This window comes from Chrysemys picta, chromosome 1, assembly GCF_011386835.1.
Source record: "Chrysemys picta bellii isolate R12L10 chromosome 1, ASM1138683v2, whole genome shotgun sequence".
Taxonomy (NCBI): Eukaryota; Metazoa; Chordata; order Testudines; family Emydidae; genus Chrysemys; species Chrysemys picta.
In genome coordinates, this window is record NC_088791.1 from 293195469 (window position 1) to 293218615 (window position 23147).

General features: G+C 41.7%; 2 protein-coding genes across 23 annotated transcripts in view; one reads left to right on the forward strand and one right to left on the reverse strand.

Annotated features, from left to right (window-relative positions):
- The window catches only part of ENOX1 (ecto-NOX disulfide-thiol exchanger 1), a 485482-nt gene that overhangs the window by 11009 nt on the left and 451326 nt on the right, over positions 1-23147 (reverse strand). For 21 of the 22 annotated variants that reach the window (XR_010597786.1, XM_042845284.2, XM_005308165.5 and 18 more), the window contains 2 exons: positions 5238-5340; positions 2408-2493 (listed from right to left, as the gene is read on the reverse strand). Coding sequence is in view for 20 of the 22 variants with exons in the window: in XM_042845284.2 (XP_042701218.2) it covers positions 2408-2493; positions 5238-5340 (189 nt within the window). In the remaining 2 variants the exon portion in view is untranslated. Of the gene's footprint in view, positions 1-2407; positions 2494-5237; positions 5341-22755; positions 22858-23147 lie in introns of those variants that run through there. The other variant, XR_006173209.2, reaches the window with a different exon arrangement.
- On the forward strand, positions 11446-11968 carry LOC101942689 (large ribosomal subunit protein eL32-like). The gene has a single exon (XM_042845306.2). It carries the CDS (start codon positions 11535-11537, stop codon positions 11940-11942), a length of 408 nt encoding a protein of 135 aa, XP_042701240.2. The 5' UTR covers positions 11446-11534; the 3' UTR covers positions 11943-11968.

Here is a 23147-nt window from a genome sequence, read left to right on the forward strand (position 1 = left end):
TGTAACGTGTGAGTTGCACAGCGAGACTGCAGCCAACCCAGGTACTATGACGTTATCATTCCTGCTTCGGTAGTAATGACAAGGTATCCATGGAAAGTAAATGAAATTAATCTCTGAGATTACATCTCCGGATCCCGTTATTAAAAAGTAATTTGCTACTACTGTCAGTCACTTCAGAAATAAACTCATCCGGCCAAATCCTGCAGTCCACATTTATTATTTGGCACTGATGTAGCCCTGCAAATTTAAACAGCACTTTACAGAAAGGGAGAGAGATCAAGCTCCATTCCATGAGGAGTTTACAACCTAAGTGTCTGACCCTGTGAATGCTCCCAGTGAAGTCAATGAAACAATTTGTGTGAGTAAAGGTTGCAGCACTGGGCCTGAATTAAACACAGGAAATTATTCCAACAGGAAGTAGGAGATGGAAAAGAGGCATAAGGGGTACAACAAATAGCAGTCTGAACTCTGGTATGTGGCACATGGAGCCTGTATTTTAAATATTGTTAATTAAGCAGGAGTGGCCAACCCCGGGAGAGGACAGCAGTTGAAACCTAATCAAAAGCAGTTGGTATTACAAAGGGATATGAAAGATGAGTGAGGACGCTTGGCTGACTGGCAGAGCGAGTATATGCCAGAGATTGGGAACAGCATGAAAAGAGGCACAAAAGCACGAGTGGGAGAAGATATGAAGCATCAGAGCACAGCGTAAGATGAGGAGTGTGGGGAAAAGAAGGGGCTAAGATCTAAGTGCCTTGGAAGTCAGGACCAGGAATTTGAACTTGATACAGAAAGAAACATGTCATCACTCGGATTTGTACAACTCTGCAGTGAAAACACAGCCACCCAATACCCACTGTTACCCAGCCCTATCCTGCACCCACCTCCTTCAGGACAAGAGAAAAACGATGGGCTGTGATGCACTGACAAACAGGCTGTTATGGCAGGAAGCGACTTCCAAAGGCTCAGGGCCCTGCCAGCTGCCCTTTCTCTCTCACACTAATGGGGTTCTAGCTAAGGCATCTCACTAATCTCAGCTCTGGCGCTATCTTGCATGGAGACCACAAAAGGGTTCTAGGGAGGGGTGGCATAGTCAGAGCAGAAGAAAAGGAACATTATCTTGGCTAAAGTCTGAATGTTAGATAGATTGAAGAGGGGAGATTCCAAGAGGACAGGAAGTGGGAGGTTATTGCAGTCAGTTGAAGTCAATAGTATAAGGAGTGCAGGATTTGACCCACAATATGTAACTAGTTACTTGTATCTCAACAACCCGCTATGCAAATCATTGTTAAGTGCCTAATGTCTGCTTGTATTTTATAGCCTCACCAGGGCCAGTATTTAACTCCTTACTTCAGAAGGAAAGGGATTATTTAGAACCAAATTATACTGACCAGAGGAAGAGATAATAGGAACATGAATTTCACTTGACTTATTTAATCAGACTTTTATTGCATTGACACAGGGGGGAGGGATAGTTCAGTTGTTTGAGCATTGGCCTGCTAAACCCAGGCTTGTAAATTCAATCCTTAAGGGGGCCATTTAGGGATCTGAGGTAAAAATCTGTCTGGGGATTGGTCCTGCTTTGAGCAGGGGGTTGGATTAGATGACCTCCTGAGGTCCCTTCCAAACCCTGACATTCTATGATTCTATGCCTGTGTCATAGAATCGTTCTATGACACAGGCATCACCACATTTAGCCAATGAGCAAAGAATATTTTTCATAAGCACAGTGTTGATTACGTGGTATGGGGATGGGATGAAGTGAGAAGAGAGACAGTGTATTATCTAGCTTACTGTAGTCTCTTCCCCCGGTCCATCTGCATGCTATAGTCTGAGGTAGTGACCACTTCTATGGCTCCTCTGATAGGGCCTGCAGCAGTTAGTGCTTTACACTCCACTCTCCATTTGTACTGCATAATTATTGCTCCAACGTGCAGAGGGCTCACTGAGCCAAGTATCAAGAGCATTCTCAGCTCTGAGGGGCAGCATCGGGGTAAGGTGAGGGGTGCATAGCAGGGTACAAGGCTCTCTAAGAGGCACGGTCCCAAGAAATGGTCTCTGTCTGGCCATCCTCTCTCCTTTTGGTGGCCAGAGCTAAACCTACATCTTAATTTATTTCCTACAAATTACACGAAGTAAATAAAAATCATGTTTCCTAGAATCAGCATGGTAGTCTTTGCCATTTAATACAACAGCCTTCCTTGCCACAAAAGCACAGCAAAGTAATGAAAGGCAAAAGACCTCAGGTACATGTGCGCAACATAATTTGCGAATGAATGAAGACTGCAAACCCCCAAGCCCCACATCCCATTATCTCTCTAATGGAAACTCATGCCGAGTTTAACATGCAGTAAAGAACAAAACAAAAGTTCTATAAAGAAACCAGACTTTGATTAACTTTTTTTACCCTAGAGTCCAGCTGCTGCATGTAAGACCAAAGGTATTCTATATTGGCGCCGAAAGGATGCACATGAAGAAATGTAGATATGATACCTGTATTAAAACAAACACACAAAGTATTGAAATTACCTGAGTCAATATATCATATGTCTAAACACAGTAATTCTGAATAAGTCATTGCAAGTTTTTCAGTCTGAGTTACGATTCTTATATTTCTTACACAGTTCAATAAACAAAAGAGAACAGCACATTTTTAACACAGCCATAGTAACACGGTAAACACAATCGCTCATCTTCAGGAATGACAGCAGTTAGCAAGTAAGTGACCAAGATAATATACAGATGAATAAAGGGATTTCTAAACAAAGACTTGCTGGAAGCATTTCAATTACCTATTTTATGCTTGATTTACCAATATGTAATACTAGATATTGGAATGGAAAAATTATTGCTTTTTCCCTTTCAGTGGAAGCTCTGTTGTGAAAACGTTTCATATAAACTGTGTTGTGAAAACGTTTCATATAAACTGTGTCAGAAACTGCAGTGCCTTGAATTTTTCTAATAATTATGTTGTTGCTAGTTATGATAAGTGTTTAATCCATATTACCCCTAAGTGCTGCTGAGAGAAGCACAAATCCTTCTTGACATATTTACTTATTTTTTTTCCTTAAAAGGGAGCAAGCTCTGTCTTTCTTCATTGCAATTTACAAGATCATGTTGAAAGGTCTGGGAATAAAGGGCTGAGAAGGAGTCAGATTCTAAATCTAGAATTTTTTTTCCTGTAGTGGAAATCAAGTGTCAGCATAATAGGGACGAATCGAGAAAGCAGGCTGTTGGATGTGAGCATTGCTATTAAAAGCATTATCCCATTTCTCCTTCTCTACAAGAACAATGAGTATATGTAATGGTCATCAGCATGCATGTCACTAACTATTTGCTGAGAGTTGAACAGTAAGATTCAAAGATATTTTCAGCTCCCTTTGGTTGAGTTTCTTAACTAATAAACCTTAAGGGGCAGTTCTTTATTTTTAAGGCATAAACAGAACAAGAGCAAAATGCTTACAAATTACAAAAATGGGTCACTGTATCTTGTGACTTGCAGGCCACTCTGCTGGTCCTGATACTGACTGAAATAGAATCACCTTTAAGTTTCAGCTTTTCCCAAACACTGGCAACAGTAGAAAAAGATAAGTAAAGCTTAATTCATTTTACATCTTTCCTTTTCCTCTTTCAGATTTCCAGTTATGTTTGCAAATTCTTGTCCTGATCCTGCAAAGACTTACTTATATAGCGAGTCATCCCATGGAAATCAATGGAACTAGCCGCCCAGTGTATAAACATAAGCACATGTGTAAATCTTTGCAAGATCAAGATCTCTGTCAATAATTGCAGAACTGGGCCCAAACTAAATACCACTAAACTTTGATTGGAGCCATTGGAAATCCAAACCTGTATTCAGTCCTCAGTTTGCTAATGGCACCATCTTTGTTATAGATTGAACCAAAACTTCAGCTCCAAACACCTCTGTTTTGGGGTATTCAAAATCCAGATCTGATTTCTGCACCTATGACCCTCTTTAATTAATGTAAAGGAAATAAAAGGCTGCTTGAAAATATGCTTCTAATTATTGACTAGAGATGCATGATACCAACTTAGTAACTCAGCTTTTCTTAAGTGAATTTAAGTGCTTGTGAAATATTGACAATTCTAGAGAATGGGCAGCTATAGGGCAAAGTCTCCTCTTACCAATCACCAGTGTGCCTCATCCCTAATCTTGAAGGGAAAGAGTAATGTTGGGTTTCCATGCCCGTGCAGTCCTTGGTTCCCATTAAGACCACCAGTTCTGATGATGATTGTCTGATGTGGACATATGACCATTAAGACCAGGACTGAGACCACATGCTCACTTCACATGAGCCATGGGACAGCCATAAAGTGGGCTGGATTCAAATAACTGGTCACTTAGCGGTGAAAAGTTCTACATAAAATTCCCAATATACCAAGTCATCTACCTCAATTTATCCATGAATAAATCAAAGGCATTCATTTACAGTTACAATGAAAAGCAAGCCAAATGCTGGGACTGAAATTATGTATGGAATGTCTGATCCAAAATTAAAAAGAACCCAAACTAACAACCTTATATATCACAATCCATCCTCGCTGTATCATGTCATGCCAGTCACAGTTCATTTTCTGGAATGGACCAATGCCCGTTACATATAATTTCCCTTCAAAGTTTTTCATTAGGTATGCTAAAGTATTAACTGTCCTTGTGGTATTTCCCATACTTATTCTTGTCAGTAAACTGTCACCTAATGTAAAAAAAAAAAAAGGAAACGGCTAAGGGCATCCTTGTTTTGTTCAATATTGTTTCTGTTCCTTTCTCTTTCACCCATTTTGTTAGTGCGATGGGTAGATAACTATTCACACGGTTCTTTTCCATGAGACCCTCGAACAACTAAATTCAGTATCTATCTATAGTCACATTACAAGCATAGACGCAGATCCTGCAACTTGTCCTCCATACAAAATGCTTATGTTAAAACCAGTAGGTCTTCTTGGGTGACTAAGGCTTAGTCATGTGAATGAGTCTTGTAGGACTGGTCCTATATCCCTTATGATCAAAACGTTTCTATTTATTCCATTTGGCTGTTCTGACTGTAACCAATGTGAACACATGTGAGTGATAAGCAGTGCAGTCTTTAGTTCTAATTCAGTGACGTTAAATGCAAATATACATTGACAATAAACAATCGTTTCAAGGTTGCTTATTCTACGATAATTTTTTCTAGGTTGTTATATGCAGTGATGAACTGAGTACTGAGTTGTCTTACCTATTAACAGTGCCTCTTTCTCTGATTTTAGACCTTGGCTTCGTTTCTCAGAATTTTTTTCTCTCTCTTGGTTGACCAATGCTACTGTCAACACATTGATTTCCTATAAAGTTTAAAAACAAAACAGGTGTTTAGGTAGATTTCATTCATTTCAATAAAAAACCTGCCTGCTGCTTTTTAACTCTCTTTATAAAAGATCATTACTTTAATTTACAGCTAAGGACAAAACAGTTATAAATAATTGAGTTGTTTGCAGAATATTAAAGACCTTTTGGAAGCACTGTTTCCCCAACTGCTGCAAGCAGAGGAATTTCCTGTATATAGTAGGTGCCAATTTTGTCACCGCTGCCTCTTTATTAGACATGACTGAAGGTACATACTGTAAACGAGAAAGGTTTCGAAAATTCCACTTTTACACAAGCAGAATGGGGAGCTTATAACCTCCTAAGACAATTTCAGAACAAAGACGACAGCTAGGTAATATGGTTGGGCTGTTATATTTACATGGCTTTTTGGCACTGAAGGAGGGATTTGACAGACTGTGAATATTTCACATTTTTTAAATAAAAATCATTGTGACAAACTTTCTGCTCTAGTCATTGACTTACCTTTTTAAAATTACCAGCATGACAAAAAGAGTTAGAAATATGGGGGTGTGTGTGGGGGAGGGGAATGGGACTGTTGGTTCCAAGAAGCAGTAATTACAGTAAAATCTCGATCACCTAAGTAGCTATGTTTGGTCCAGCTGCTTTTCAGTAGAGCTAAGCAGGAAACTGTTTTCCTGTCCTGTGAAATTTTTTAAAATTTTCTTATCCCAAATCAGAACAAAGAATCACAATTTTAGAAATGTTTGTGTCCCACAAATCCAATATTTTTTGATTTGGGTTAATTGAAAAATTTTGTTTTGATAATTTTGAAATGTTTTGTTTCAATTTCAGGCATTTTTTATTTAAACGTTTTTACACTAGCTAGATTCAATTTTGAAACAAAAAGTGGCTTGGAACTAGAAAAATCTGAATTTTTCATTTAGAAAATGATAATTTCAAAATGATGTCTCAACAATTTTGATTTTTTTTTTTAAATTGAGCTGAGAAATTCCTGCAAAAAAAATTCAGTTTCAACTAATTGGCATTTTTTGGTGAAAAACCATTTTGTCGCAGGATTGTCAACCAGCTCTACTTCTTAGACAAGAAAGTCATCTTGGCATTAACTGACTTGTAGTACTGTCATGCAAATAATAAATGATAACAACAACATCATCATCCCTGGGATGGATAACATTAATGATACTGCTCCAGATACAACCCAAATCTGTTGCAGACTTTGGGCAACAAAAAGGGGAGGAGGAAGAATCCTAATGAAAGCCTGTAAATGTATCTATCTATGGGTTCAGCGATGGGAGGGAAGGCCCGCAGAGCAGAATAATTGGGCTAGGAGGAAGATGAAGGAGAATACAGCATGAAGCCAGAGCAATGCAAGTCAGTAGAGACCGAATACATTAAGATATAATTTTTGTCTCCAAGGATATAAAAGCATTCTAAAAAGGGTAATTATGGAGAGGGAGGAGAGAGACCAACAGGATGGGCACTTGATAAAACAATCACCCAAAACACCCAACTACCTTTTTTGGAAAGTTAGAAAGTTTTGTCGAGCGGTGATACAGGGAAAGAAACTCTACTCCCTTTGGATTTAGAGAGCAGATGGTGTCTCAGGTTTGAGGATGTGCAAAACCCTCGGTATGATTTATGAAGCAGAGTTAATGGAGACTAGAGGAAGTCACAGGAAGTTGTTCTTGCTTGGACGGATGGTGGGGGTAGAAAGCAGGGAAACATTGGTAATCTTGCTAGTGGCACAGAGGATGCTTAAAAAGCAAGTTGCAGGCACTTGCGCAATTAAGAGTGAATGGGTTTACAGGGAATAAAATTCTTCTGTGCAAGACTTGCTGCCCCAGAGAAGATGATAAAATGGATGAATGGATGAATGGCCATCAAACGCATTTGTATGCGTTTGATGGCCAATACGGCCAAGTCTGGCTTAGGGATTCATGCCATAGCAAAAAGAGGACAGCTAAGAACTGTCAAAGGAGGCAGTAGCAACATTGGTAGGAACCAGGAGTGGAAGTAAAAGGAAATGACCCTTTTCATATTTCCAAAAATAATTCACCTGCAACTCATCCAGAATTTGCACTTGCAATTATAATGTGAGTGAAAATCTTACTAATTACGTATCTAACTATGGTATGTATTTCAGATGCAAATCTGGTAGGTGGGTATGAAGCCACTAAGCTTTGCAGCCACACAGTTCACTTGTGGGCAGGAGAAAAAATGGTGTATTTTTTTGCAGGCACAAATTGTGTCTGCAGACAGGAAAACTAAACATCAGCCTGGCTGGACATTTACTCGAAGAGTGCTGGACTAGGCTACAACTAACGGATCACGGATTACAGAGTGACAGATGTTTCACGCCGTGACATAAGCAGGGCTGTCAGCAACCAGCAGTCTCTGTAGCACTGTTGGAGAAACACTGCACTAGAGCATCTCCATTTTCCAGTACAGCTTTGTTCCACCCTTAGTTCAGAGGCCATTTCTACTTGGCAGATGTTATTTTCTGGGCCTTTATGCAGTCCCCTTTACCAGATTTCATTATAAAATAAATAGTTTGCAACCATCTGTCTGTTACTGCAATAAAGGAGAAGAGTGTGGCTGAGCATGGAGAAATTAGGATTCATTAGAAGTGAAATGACCTTGGAAGGACTAAATGCAATATGTGGCTGTCATAAGCCCGGTTAAATAGCACTTGGAAGCCAATAGGTACATGGCCCCAGGAGTATTCATTAGTAACAAATTTCATCAGGTAACTGTAGAACATGGATGCATGACTAGAGTGCTACAGCCAAGGGCAGACTACATATAAAGCAAACCTTTCTGCTCAGTGTGGGTGGAGTCATTCCTTATGGTGCTAGCACAGTTACCAAAAATGGGACCTTTCAGTGTAAGTGGGGCCAGAGTATCATTTTAATTTTTTCTTCAAACAGATGATGAAAGGACTTGAATTCCCCTCCCCCACTTTGGTACAAATGTTGTTAGCGAGCTGGGCCTGGGCTGATGGGACATGATTCCTCCAAGTCTGCAGATGCTTCACTTTTGGGGCTCCATGGTTTTGGATCAGATCAGCGGAGAGTCACTCTCGGTGGCAGGTCTGCAGGGATATTTTCTAGGTAAAGTAATGCTGACATTCAATCATTATCTCACACAGGGTCCCACTCCACACACACAGGCTTTGGGCCCACCTACAGGCAGAGAACTAATAACAGCCTGGCTCCTAAGGGAGCTGTGCTGCCAAAGGGAATACAGAGCCCCTAAGGAGTAATGGGGTGGCGCTGGGTACTCCCTTGTGGGTACCCTGAGAATCATAGAATTTCTCTGCAGCTCATGAGATTTCAGCAGGTTAGGTCTCTGTCCCCTGCCCACTCTGTGGATGTGACAAAAACTCTCCTTGCTCTCTGCAGCGTGATTTTGAAGAAGCTTGTGGAGTTTCCCAATTCTCCCATAGGTTTTTTTCCCCCACAGGAAAGCATGACATCGCCCTTGGCATTAAATTGCCAGACAGCATATCACGTATAGGACCAGACTATGGCCATCCCCTGCACTAGTGCAAAGTGGTGGGTGGGATATAAAGAACCTTTCCCTCCACCCCCACCCCGTGCCCTCTTCCCTTGGGCTTAGCAAATACAGAAGCCCATGCATTTCCAGTGGGAGGATTCTGCAGGATTTTGTGGGGCACGGAGAATATTATGCTTTGTGAAGCACCCAGTAAAAGTTAAAAGAACGAGGAGTACTTCTGGCACCTTAGAGACTAACAAATTTATTTGGGCATAAGCTTTCGCGGGCTAAAACCCACTTCATCAGATACATGGATTGGAAAATACAGTAGGAAGATATATATACACAGAGAACATGAAAAGATGGGGGTTGCCATACCAACACTAATGAGACAAATCAATTAAGGTGGGCTATTATCAGCAGGAGGAAAAAAAACTTTTGTAGTGGTAATCAGGATGGCCCATTTCAAACAGTTGACAAGAATTTGTGTATCAATGGATGGGTCATTACACAAACTAAAAACTATTTCCCCATGCTAATTCACCCCCTCCCCCACTGTTACTCACACCTTCTTGTCAACTGTCATGTTCTCTGTATATATATATCTTCCTACATGCATCTGATAAAGTGGGTTTTAGCCCACAAAAGCTTATGCCCAAATAAATGTGTTAGTCTCTAAGGTGCCACAAGTACTCCTGTTCTTTTTGTAGATAGAGACTAACACGGCTACCTCTCTGAAACCAGTAAAAGTTACCACACTTTGAGTGAGGTCACAGCACGTTTTGACATTTGTACTGACTATACAAAGCCCGATTAACAGCTGTTTTGTGCAATTATGCCAACAGTAGCAGGACAAGGGGAAGTAGAGAAAGACATTACTAGGTGTCTGGCAGTGTGGGGCACACAGGGAGCAACTGCAGAGTGCTGGCCATGCATAAGCAGTTTGCTACCCTTTCTTATCAGCCCCAGGCTTTCTCTGAAGAAAGATGAGGCGGAGGGAAAAAGCTGTGTATCTGAAACAAAAGGAAGAGGCACGCAGGTCATCCAGAGCAGGGTGGAGGCATGTGAAGAAAAGGCAATTTATATTTTTGAAGGAGAAAAAAAACATTCAGAGCCAAATTCTGCTGTCCTCAGATGAGCAAAACTGTTACCGATGCCAATAGAAGTTTTGCTTGGTTAAGGACTGCAGAATTCAGCCTCAGATTTTAAACAAATGGGCTAAATTCTGCTCATTTGTACCCATGTAGTCCTAGTCATCTCATTGTAAAAATGAATAGAATTTGGCCTACAGTAGGAAGATCACCTATTTTCTACAGTATATTTCTTCTTATGTGGGGAAGAGACCTCAATATTAATGCAAAATAGATTAATACAATTATAACTTCATTTCAAACTTGTTTTCACCTTTCCTAAATATTAAGATATAGCAACAAGAATGTTATAGCTAGGTTGCTTGGAAATACAACAATACATATATTTAGCTATTTATGTTACAAAGTTTTAGAGCTAATCAAAGAAATTCCAGAAAGTTTCTGCTTTTATCTCTCAAGGACAAGCAAACATTACAAAGACAGACCATTCATGTTTTAAGTAGAGAGTAAGAAGGAATGTAGGGTGTGTTATCAGAGCCATAAATATACTTGTAAAGTGAGCCTACACCAGCTCCTTCTTTTCTTTTCAAAGGAAAACCTGAGTTTAAACCTACACAAAGAATTCCAGAAATATCCTTATTGAAACTGATTTATTTTGTAAACACCCTAAAGTCTTTTTTCTGTGAACTTGGGGAACATTTATGGTGGGGAATGTTTTGCAGAAGATATTGGTTACTTCCCACTCACGTTTCTACTTAAAGATGAAAACCTTTGTTGTTTCTCAGATGTTTAAGATGGCATAAGCTTTCAAAATGTATATTTGCAAATATTTTATATCTAAAATATAAACCTTCATATAATAACTGTCCGATAGCATTGTTGTATGAATAATAAGATGTCATATGTATAAATATAGCAAGCTCATTTGATGCTAAACTAGTTACTAATGTAAGAGGCCAAATTTTTATATTAATGTGGAATTAATTAGTTACTGGCAGTGCACAAGCAAACCCTCACCAACTCAGGAAGACAAGAAAATTGGTGTTCCAAAAATTGTTCTGCAGAGTCAACAACTAGTAAATATTTAAACTAAAATCTTTGTAAGAGTTATTTAATTTAAAAAGTCTCTGTTGAGAGGTAAAAACTTGTGTATAAAGGACAGGAATGTTTGGACAGTTTGAAAACAATTTCATTTCCTCTCAAATGCTAATAAAATCAAGTCTCAAAAATGGACTGAATAAAAAGAAAGAATTAAAACTAACTTTAAACGTTATCTGGATCTTTCTTGCTGGGAAAAGAACAAAGGCAATTAAAGAAATGTTGCATATTCATTAAACGGACTGCATATTCAAGAGCTGAAAGTGTCAGCTAAGCCAGCCCTGAAGGCATGATGACAATGAAAGTGACAACAACCAACTTGAATCTAAACAAGCCTGAGAGAGGTGTGTTTTCTCAGCGGCGCTGCCTCTCAGAGTGGCCGCCATTAGGAATTGTATCTGAGGTTCACCTCTAGTCAACTAAGATCACGCTGGAAATCCCAATTTAAAGTGGTTGCATAAGCCACCGTGTTGGCCAGTGGAAGTGGGAGCCTTGCTGTAGACGCTATGTCTGCCCTCAGACCCGTGGTGAAACCTAAGATCGTCAAGAAGAGAACCAAGAAGTTCATTCGCCATCAGTCAGATCGCTATGTCAAGATCAAGTGCAACTGGCGTAAACCAAGAGGTATCGATAACAGAGCTCGCAGGAGGTTCAAGGGCCAAATCTTGATGTCCAACATTGGTTATGGTAGCAATAGAAAGACAAAACACATGCTGCCCAGAAGATTCAAAAAATTTCTGGTCCACAATGTCAAAGAACTTGAGGTGCTGATGATGAGTAACAAGTCTTATTGTGCAGAGATTGCTCACAACGTTTCCTCCAAGAACCACAAGGTAATTGTGGAACAAGCAGCTCAGCTTGCTATCAAGATCACCAATCCAAATGCCAGACTGCGCAGTGAGGAAAATGAATAAATGGGCGCCTCCTTTGTAACGGTACTTAATAAAATACAAAAATCCACACACACAAAATGTCATGAAAATAGTAAAGAGAAGAGTATAAAAGACTCTAAAGTGAGAACCCTACACACCACCCCGCTGCTACTCTGCCTAGACAGCAAGCACTCCATGACTCATCCATCCAGCTCTACAAGCAAGCTGCCACAGACAGAGAAGACTTGGGAAGAAACCAACCAAAGGAAAACCTCCCCAAGACTTCAACATGGATTGATGAGAGAAAGTTAAGACTGCCAATGGATTAGATTTAAAACTCTTGTAATGATTTCACTGGGCTATGCAAATTCTGTTGTAACTTAAATTTCTATAATTTTCTCCTGTTTTATCACCAAGTGGTTAGACCATATATTCCTGAAGCAGAGATAGGGGCTAGACATTGGTAAACAGCAAAATAGTGGGATGTAACTGGATTTAAGATTCTTAATATTTGTAATTGGCCTGGCTTAGTACAGCTCCTTAAGTGGCTTCTTCAAAGTAATTAATTTAAAAATCTTCTTTGATTTTCATAGTTAAGCTTGCTTACTTTGTCCAGCTATAAACTGTTTAGGTTATTAATAATAACTAGACAGATTTCATTTGCCCTTAAACAAATTATTTTGCCCATATGAAAACAGTTTTAAACATCTAATAAGATACTAAAACTGAATTCACAGGAATTGTGGACAACAATATACTTTGGTCTTATTTACGAAGGGAAAAGAGCCCCTCAGATGCGATCCATTCTCAAAGGTGTAATTTCTGTTAAACACTCTCCACAGAGAGACATACATAAGAGTTTGTAACAGAAGTAACCAATTTATTATTTGTTTTTTGTCTAATGTTTTCTTTTCCTGTCTTTAATAATAAAATAGCTATGGTTAATAATTGTGCTTATTTTGCTTGATCATGGATGTCCCCTAAAGTATGGAAAAAAGCCCTTGTGACTAAATAATGGGAGACATATCCCTGAGCTGGCAGTAAGAGAATAGAGCTGGCCTACCATTTCTTGTTTCTCTAAACTAACCATTTTTAGAATAAAATTACTTGGGATCCAACAGTTTTAAAACTACCCCTTTCTACACTACACTTACATATAGTTTTTTGTTTTGTTTTTTTAACCCTCGTACAGTTGCTTTTGGCTTCCCCAATCTTTAAGTGCTGCAACTCAGTTTTCATTTCTTTCTACAATTGCTGACAATTGGTTATATATGTCTCCATAGCCACACACAGTAATAATTTAATATTGGTGTGCAGCCCCTATTGGGTCTAATTCAATGTCCACTGAAGTCATCATAGAATCATAGAATATCAGGGTTGGAAGGGACCTCAGGATGTCATCTAGTCTGACCCCCTGCTCAAAGCAGGGCCAATCCCCAGAGGTGAAAGTAAGCCAGTACGGTCCAGTACGGCATACTGGCAAGAGCCAGTACGCCATGCTGGACCGGACCGGCTTCCCCAGGCTGGCAATTTAAAAAGCCTGGGGCTCCCTGCAGAGGACGGAGCCCTGGGCCATTTAAATTGCCTCCTGAGCCCCACTGCTGGAGTCCTAGGGTAGCAGTGGCAGGGCTCTGGTGGTGATTTAAAGGGCCCAGGGCTCTGTCCACTGCAGGGAGCCCCGGGCCCTTTAAATCACCTCTGAGCCCTGGGGCTCCCAGCCGCCTCTGCAGCTGGTAGCTCTGGGGGTGATTTAAAGGGCCCAGGTATTTAAAGCCCCCATCTCTTCCAGTTGAGGCCACGCCCCCTGTGCAGGATTCCGGCATACCGGTAAATCCTTTAAGTTACTTTTACCCCTGCCAATTCCCAACTAAATCATCCCAGCCAGGGCTTTGTCATCCCAGCCGACTTTGAGAAGCACTGCTCTAGGGGGAACTAATCAGAGCTTAAATGATCAGAGTGCTGGGACAGCTGTTGATTCTGTGACAGAGTGCTGAGAGCTATTTGGAAGCAGCAGAAAAAAATGTCCTGACCATTATAGCTTTGTGCTGTGCGCTGCTCAATATTTGTGAGACCAAAGGGGAAAGCCTCAATGATTGGTGGGAGGCTGAGGTACTGATGCTTGCTTGGCGGTTTGAGCAGCCAGCACGGCATCCCATAGAGGATGCTAATGCCAGGGAGAATATTGTCAGGGATGCCTATTGTTCATATTTTGAGTCTCATGGTTGAACATGTGTAGCTGTGCATTCAGCTGCTAATCCCTGGGGGGTGAGATAGACTGTGAACAGTCCAGTATTGATTATGGGTGGTGGAAGTGAGACATTGCCTACATACTCTTGTGAAGCCGTATGGATTATTTTAGCTTCATTTAAAGGATTTTGTGTATTATATGCAGTGATGAGTCATAATGGACCAAAATGGATTTTAAAAGGTTTTTATTATGAAGGGACAAAAACAAGATCAAAAATAAAGTTTAATTGAACCGATGGATAAATAACAATAGCTTTTTATTTGAAAATACATTTACCAGAACAATCTACTCACTGACTAACAAAAAGCAAATCTTTAAACAAAGCAACAGTGCAAACCAAACTGAAAGCGCAACAGTGCAAAAAGTGCAAAACTAACAAGATGGTGGTGGTGGTAGCTTAAAGTTACAGGCACATATAGGTCTTCCTTCTGCCTTTTCTTGCATGTGGGGGTTCTGGGGTTGAATACCACAGCTCAAAATTTGCAGGTGCATTGTGGGGGTCAAAAGTGCTGGGCTTCCCAAAGCCAGTCTTCTTGGTGGGCAGATTATGGATCTGAGAGGAGAATGGTCTCTGGGATAAGTGAAGAATGGGTAAAGAGGGGAGGAATTGTTGATGGTCCCAGTAGCCACTATTGTCTAGGGGCTGAAGGATGTGGCTAAATCCTGGGTTACAGGACTGAAGGGACCGCTGGCCTGGCAGTAGCATGTTTTGGAGGAGAGGATTCTGGATCCAGATAGCATCCATAAGTTGCCTTGCATCTCCCTTGTCTTTTTCCATGCTGTCCTTGGCTATGGGGATACTGTCCTTGGCCTCTGTAACACTGTCCTTGGCCACTGCCATGATCTCTTGGGAGAGCTTCATTTCCTTCTCTGTCTGGGTCGCCGTGTACTGCCTGCACTTCTCAGCCAGTGCGGTCTTCCCCTGGGACTCTATCATAAGCTCTACAAACCTCTTGAACAGAGTCTTCCTTTCCCACCTCCTCAGGTTGGCTTGCCTACCAGCAGTAGATAAAGGCATGGTCCTTGATGGTTTGCTTGTTGTAGGTGCCTTGGAAGTATGGGGGAAAAAGTCATTTATTGTTCACATTTCATACAGGGCATGATAGCATTTTTTAGTATGCATACATGACTTTACCTCCCTTAGGATCTTCCCAGCCTTGGGGGAACCTCAGAGACGGTAAGCAGTGGGCATGTGAGGAGGTGCTGGGTGCACTGGGATGTCTGTCTGCTGTATATGCTATTTGCCGCTGTGTGGGTTAGGAGGTGTGGTGGGTCGAATTATGCTCTCATTTTGGTTTGCAGTTTTATTTGTGCATTTAAGGGGCTCCTCTGGTGTCAGAGGGGTTATGAGAGGCTATGGGGGGAGCCAAGCCAGATAGTAACCCCCTCTACATGCCCTTTAGGTTGTCCTTAGTCTTGATGACATTACACTAAGGTGGGTGACTAGGAGACAGAGAAGGCCTTATTCAAAAAGCAAAGGGCAGACCAGTGACATACACAGAAATTATGCACCAGGATGGTTCCCCCCAGAAGTGTTGCAGGAGCGGAAGGGGCTTGCAAATTATACCAGAGGCATGGGCTTGTCGCTATGTCTTATAATGTGCAACCCAAAACTCGAGCAAGTACTCAGTTTTAAGTTTTGCTTTACCTCCCCTACAGACATGGAGAAAGTGCAGAGAAAAATAGATAGGGCCCTGCAATGATTGTCAGCTACAATGCATTTTACAGGGCAGTTACACCTCAGCAGGGAACAGGACTGTTTGCACCTTTGTACCTTTACTGGGCACTCATGAATACTGACTATACTTCCTTTTTGTACAAATGATTTTGTACAAATGATTTTTTTCATTATCCAAATGTGCTGTGGCAGGGGAGGTGGCGGAGAGGCTGTGCCATGCTGCCAGCTGCCATTTTGGTCTGATGAACAGAGTTGCAGGGGGAAACAGTCACTGGGCAGGACAGATGAGGGAAGAGGAAAGGAAAGTAGGCAGATGGGCCACGGTGCTGAAAACTGTTGAAAGTCATGGCTTTAGCATGAGACAGAGGCCAATTTACTCCTGGGGGATGCAGAATTTGTGCAGAATTTTATTTTTTCCCCGCAGAATTGATGCTGCAGAGCTGCTGGACCCAGCAGAGCCCAGCTCCCCAGCTCACAGTGTGCCTGCAAGGGAGATGCAGGTGGGCTGTGGTTCCGGCACGCCCTGAATGAAGGAGGCAGCGTGTGGGCTGTGGTCCCACACTGAAAGGTGCGCCCCGCCTGGTGGGGTTGGAGGCCCTGCAGCTCTGCATGCTCTGGCTGCCGGGCCTGATCCTCATCCTCCCAAGGATGGGAGAGGGCCCAGGAGACCTGGCTGCGCCGGCTCTCGCAAAGGGTGAGGAAGTGAGAGGCCTCACCACATCCCCAAAGTGGGACAGTAATGAAGCTGAGCGTAGCGGAGCCTGTGTCTGAGCTCGGAGGCGGAGGGAAATGGGGGCATTTGGGCTGGGGGGCACCCCACAACTGGGCTCTGGGGAAGCGAGTGCAGGTGTCTGACCAGGGGGACCCTGCGCAGCCCTCTCCTGTGCCCCCAAATACTCCCCTCCCAGTACACACACACACCCCTCCAGCACCCCCCAAATATCCCCTCCCAGTATACACCCATCCCTCCAGCACCCCAAAATACCCTCTCCAACATCCTCCAAATACTCCCTCTCAATACATACACCTACTCCTCTAGCACCCCAAAATATCATCACTGGCACCCCCCAAATACTGCCTCTGTGTAGACATACCCACCCCTTCAGCACCCCCACAATTGTGCCCACCCACCCCAGTTCTCCCTTCCTCCCTCCCCCTGACAGTACCCTCTATTTGGGCAACTTGAAAAATTGTAACCCTACGGGGCAGGGCAAAAAACCAAGGACCCACTAAAAGACGGGAGGGGCAGAGTTTTCCCCCACGATGTGCCCAGCTGTGACACTCCCAGACTGAGGCGGCTGACAAAGCATAACAGAGAAATAGGAGGTAGGTTGTCGTAGGGGTTTCTTTATCTTTCTACTCTTGGGGGAATCTTTTTTGTTGTCTGTATTGTTACAGACATAGTTGCTGACAGGTATTTTGAAATAAATTACCAAAATAATTGAAACTGGCGTGATTATATTGTGTTATTTTGACAAATAAAATATGTAGAATTTTGCAGAATTTTAAAATACTGTGTGCAGAATTTTTAATTTTTTGGCGCAGAATTCCTCCAGGAGTATGAATTGCCAAGGCAAAGCAGCCACCGTTTTGGAAACATGTAAAGTGGGGCCGAACGGGCAGCGTGAGTTTACAGAGGGAGGAGAGGGCTGGAGTCTCAGTAGAGCTCCTAGCTCTCATCTGTCTAAATTGGCTGTGGCCATGGGGCACCCAGAGCAGAAGGCAGAACGACTGTATAGCACAATAATGCTAAATAATAAATTGAAATGATAGGTACTTACATGACGAAGTTCCCTCCAGGGGTTCTGCCTTTTCAGTCCTGGCCTGGGTTTCTGGCTAGGACTTGAGATTGGTTGATGCCTGGCAGGAATTGGGGTGCAGCAGGGCATGATTGCTGCTGGCTTTCCAGCTGGCTGATGTCAGGGTCTTGGGTCTCCAGAAGGTCCTGGCTCTCAGAGGAAAGCTCCTCTCCAGCATCCTCCTGCTCAACCTCGGTGGGCCTTGCTGGTCATTCTCAGTGTGGGGGAGAGTGCGGCCAGCAGGTGCCACATGGTTGGCAGGGTCGTGCTATATAATAATGTAGGATTCTGTCCAGTTCACCATAAAATGGACAGGTCACATATCTCCTGCCAGATTGTCTCCTTTTGTCCCTCATTTCAATATACTTACTCCTGAGCTGCTTGCTCTTTATCCAGCACTAGTCAGCATCCCTGTCATGACCCCTCTTGGACGTGTGCTTGGGAACATCCACAAACATCTGGTGACCGGCCACAAGAGCTTCCTGCACCGACACGGCAAGGAGATCCAGAGTCTCAGCATGCCTCCAAGCAGCTGCATGAAGCATGCTGTCGGGCTTCTGGAGTGCTGTCATGGTTGTATTGCAAGAATGCTGAAACACTTAGATCCAGGAGCAAATGGGCAAATTCTGGCTCTGCACCAGTTTTTAAAGGGAGGAGGAGATGTCCTGAGAACTTGACACCAGAGCAAGGACCGGTCAGTAATGATTGATTTGCTAAGCACTGTGGGATAGCTGCTGGAAGCATGCCAAAAAAAAAAAAAAAAAAAAAAGTGGTGCGCAGCAATTGAATCCACACAAACAGCAGACTCCACTAATTCAATGCACAGCAAACCTGATGCACTTGGCAACCAGACACCAGAGTTCGTGGCAAACGTGGAGCTAGTGGCAGTCATGGACTGTGTTGTGTGTACGCAACCATTTTCAAACTTAACTTGGTTTGATCTGCTTTAAAACCCCTGTGTAGATAAGCCTTAGCCTGAACATAACGATCACTTTGAGGATACCTGGCTTTTGAACTACTGGCCACACTCTTGTAGCGTTGCCAATTTTGGTTGGATGTATTCCTGGAGGTTTCATCACATGACATAATCTTGAATTAAAAATTAAAACTTTAATTCCTGGAGACTCCAGGACAATCCTGGAGTTTTGGCAACCATACAGTCTTGCCATATATTTGGAGCAGGGAAGTCTCTTTCTTCCTAGCATGTCAGTTCCGCATGCATCTGGAAACAGTGTGGTTTCCTCCCTGTGAGTTGGATTTAGCTATGGGGAGGTTTGCACCTCAGACAGCTTGGGCTAACAGAATATGTCGTATATCAAGGGTATCTGAAGAAATGAGGCAAGGCCACACTGTCTAAAAATTAACCTGACTTAAATGCAACTACACCCTTAACAGGCTGGTAACAGGCTGCACCACCCACCACCAGAACAGAAACACTTTGTTTCAATCCTACTCCCACAGTGTCTCTCTTGATCTACATCCCCCTGCAATCCAGCTAATGGGGTAGGGCTAGCTCATTACAACATGTTATGCTATTAGTCAGTTCCAGAAGAGGTTTTACTAGTAAGTGATTTAAGAATATTATCATTTGAAAATGTATGAAAATAAATTAGTGTCCTTTTTCGCTCAAATCAAGCGTGACCTTTGGGGTTAACCTATCTTTGGTGCCTTCTTCCAACCTAGCACTGAGTTCTTCTGCTACCGCACACAATTATTTTTTAAACTACCCTAATATTGAAAATAATACCATGCGAGTATGGTTAAGAAGTGTGTTGGCATTAACAAGTAAGCAGTTGACAACTCTGAAAAATTAACTGGCATTTAAAATACATCATCAACAAAGAAGAAGAAAAATTAGAACAATAAATAAAAGATCTTGCAAATGAGACACTATAAAATGCATGTCTATGCATCTAAGATTAGTCTGTTTGGTTTATCCCGCATAATAGAAATATTTTTAGGAATGGAGATTAATTGCATTATAGTGCTTTTGACATACCATTTTTCCAGTCCACTTGCCAGAGGGACACTTTTTTATGTTTTGGTATAAAAACATTTACTATTATAACTTTCACCTGGCAAGTTTGGGCAACTAGTAATAATGTCAAAATAGCTGTCTGATCTCAGCTCCCTTTTTATATGGCTCTCATTACCATAGTATTTGAACACAAATATTTTATGTGACTATACACTATGCAATGCGTATGTGATGACTAATGTTAAAGTCACTTTGATATTTACTTTTAAAAATACATGCGTGGTCAGGTGCGTCATTTCCTTATATTCTGAAAGTATTAAGCAGGGTGCAGATTCTTGGTGACTCATGGGAATATTATTTTTCATGCAGTCTGAAGGTGGCTGAAGATAATTCGATATGGGAAAAGATCATTGTTCTACATTTCTGTACAGTGCCTCGCACACGTTTGACATTATGAAATAATAGCAATAATCATCACATTTTTGAAACAAAGGATTAGACCTACATGGTGATAAAATTGTAGATTTTCTTGCATATTGTGCTGCTGGAACAGCACAAACTGCATGTGGAAATTAAACTTTGCAAGCCGAATGAATACTTGTAGCTCGTCGCAGACACACTATATCCTATGCAAACCAGGGGGTGGATCCTGCAAGGTATTGACTAGCCTCGACTCCCACTGAAATCAACGTGGATTAAAGATGTTCAGCACCCCATAGCACTCATGTGCAGAATCTGGACATAATAAGATGCTCTCAAAATGTTTCTCCAGCATAAGAACAGAAAGCATTAAAAATAAAAAGAAAAAAATTGAAATGAGAAAAAAAAAGTAATTCTACCCTAGAAATAGATTCTGTGGGTTTGTGAGATGGTCTGTTAGGCATCCTGGAAGAAATAACAAGAAGGAATCATAAAAACCCCTTATCCATTCTGAGAGGGTGAGTGGATTTCGAGAGATACTCTTAGCCAGCTGTTGGGACTTGAAAACCCTGTGGCTAAGGGCAACCTCCCCATTTATAGGGGCCACATATAGGCACTTAGCATTTATGAGAGATGCTATTAGTGTGTTTTCCACAAGATATCAGCCATTTTTCCTCCTCCTATACAGGACCTTGACTAGAACGGTGAACACGCCCAAAATCAGTGCCTCCTATGAGCAATCAACACAGGTTCCCCCCACCACCCCAAATATTCTTCACTGCCTGTTTCATTAAGATTGTCAGAAGAGAGGAGAAAGAAGTAGCCTGATTCTCTCTATAGGGCTGAGGGACCTAGTAAACACTCCCACAGCCAGCACTATTAGGCTTACAACAGAAGCAGAGATACTCGATAATCCTTCGTGCAGTTGCTAGGGAGCCCATGTAATGTAAAAGACAAACAGCGGAGTGACAGCGATGAGCCAGATTGCACTGCCAACCCTATGCAAAATGCAGGGTATCCACACAGGTGCATATATATAGATATATATATAATTAAAAGCGGCTCCATTTCACTGATGGGAGAATGATTCCTGTATGTGTGCTTATATATTTTGTACAGCACTGTAGGAAGAAAGGCCGAACAGAACTGTCAGCTATTATTAAAATGTCAGGTGTTATTGCTAGTTCTGGGCATTGCGTAAATATATCCCCACAGAGCTCACGAAATCCAAAGTCAGAAACTTCTGTGCTTTGCTGAGAGTGGGTGGCTGAATGGGTTTTAACATTGTGTTTCAGAGCATTCTCTGCTCTCTTGCTGAGGTTAAATGAACCTACTCAGTCAAAAGCTAAGCCAGTATGCCAGTGTGGCACTTCCAATTAGAAACAAGGGAAGTGGTATGATTTGTTGCTCCATGTTAATGAAGGGGTTATCACTAAAGCCTGGGGCCATTTCAGATTCACTGTTAGACTATGCCTCAGCCTACACTGTTACAGCACTTTCCTGAAGGCTGGATCTCTGCAGAGGCACTGCAGCTCAAACCATAGAGACTGTGATTCTGTAAGAACGCAGGTCTAAACACTGCACCATAATGAACTACCGAATGTGTATGTATCACTCTCCTCTAATGTACAGACTCACAAGCAGGAGGGTGGAGTTGTGAACGGTGAGGGTACTCGATTTTCCAGAATCTGGACATTTCTAGAAGGTGAACAGGGCATCTGAAACATGGCTCTGTACAAAGCCAGAGCTCATGTAATTTTTCAATCTTCACAGTGCCGAATTCACTGGTGGTTGTTTCTCGTTCTAACTAGTGTAAATATGAAAGCTGCTGATTAATACTGCAAACGGATGATCAATCATCACTTTTCAGAGTGGTAACAGTGTTAGTCTGTATCAGCAAAAACAATGAGGAGTCCTTATGGCATGTTAGAGACTAACAAATTTATTTGGGCATAAGCTTTTGTGGGCTAAAACCCACTTCATCAGATGCATGGAGTGGAAAATACAGTAGATAGGTATAAATACACAATACATGAAAAGATGGGAGTTGCCTTACCAAGTTCCACCTTAATTGAATTGTCTCATTAGCACTGACACTCCACTTGGTAAGGCAACTCCCATCTTTTCATGTACTGTGTATTTATATCTGCCTACGTATTTTCCACTCCATGCATCCGATGAAGTGGGCTGTAGCCCACAAAAGCTTATGCCCAAATAAATTTGTTACTCTCTAACGTGCCACAAGTAATTATCACTTTATGACTTTATCTGACTCCACATCCCTAAAGTTGAAGGAAATGGTAGGAAACAAGTGATTCAATGGCCTGCAGCAAAGAAAACATCTTCTTCTTCTACAGTAAAATGTATACATTGTCAAGAGTTAAGTCAAAAGATAGCATTTGTGTCCATCTCAAACGGGCAGAAAAATCAGTTTCTTTGGATTCTTCTACATCAAATGTGTCACTGAAAGTAACTTTGTCTATTGAAATGGAAGAGCAGAATACTGACTCTGATGATCCTGCAAAGAAACAATTTTGATGCCATCATGATCCTGGAAATATAGCTGTTATAATATGTACTTGTTAAGATCTTCCAGCTGATCTTGAAGATCAGCTTCACTTAGGAACTGTCTCTATCTTTGCCATCCCCCAAATAGTAAGGATCATCCAGTGATTACCCTCATAAAAACATCTTAAAGGCGAAGACTTGAACTTGATAAGAGATAACATTACCTTTAGTGTAGCACTAAATGAGCAATTTAGTGAAATGGTTGAAATGCTTCACCCTGGTATATTCCTCTGGACAGATTTACACTCAAAGGTTCACTACTAATGCTGCAAGTGCAGAAATAGAGGGAGAAAAATAAAGGACGAACTAAAGGAATCAATATTAATAGATGAAGGTTCATCAAAAATGAAAACTCCCCCAATAATGGCTACAAGCATCCAAAGGGAAAAATACATCCCTACTTAATTCCATTGATTCTCTGTCTGAAGCGAAAACCACAGACTACTGTGTCCAAGTTTCTGAAGATGCTAACCAAAGGCGCAGAGAAAGCAGAATAAGATAGGCTTTGCTATTTGTTCAGGCAATGAAAATAGAAAAAGAGGATAGAAATTTTCAT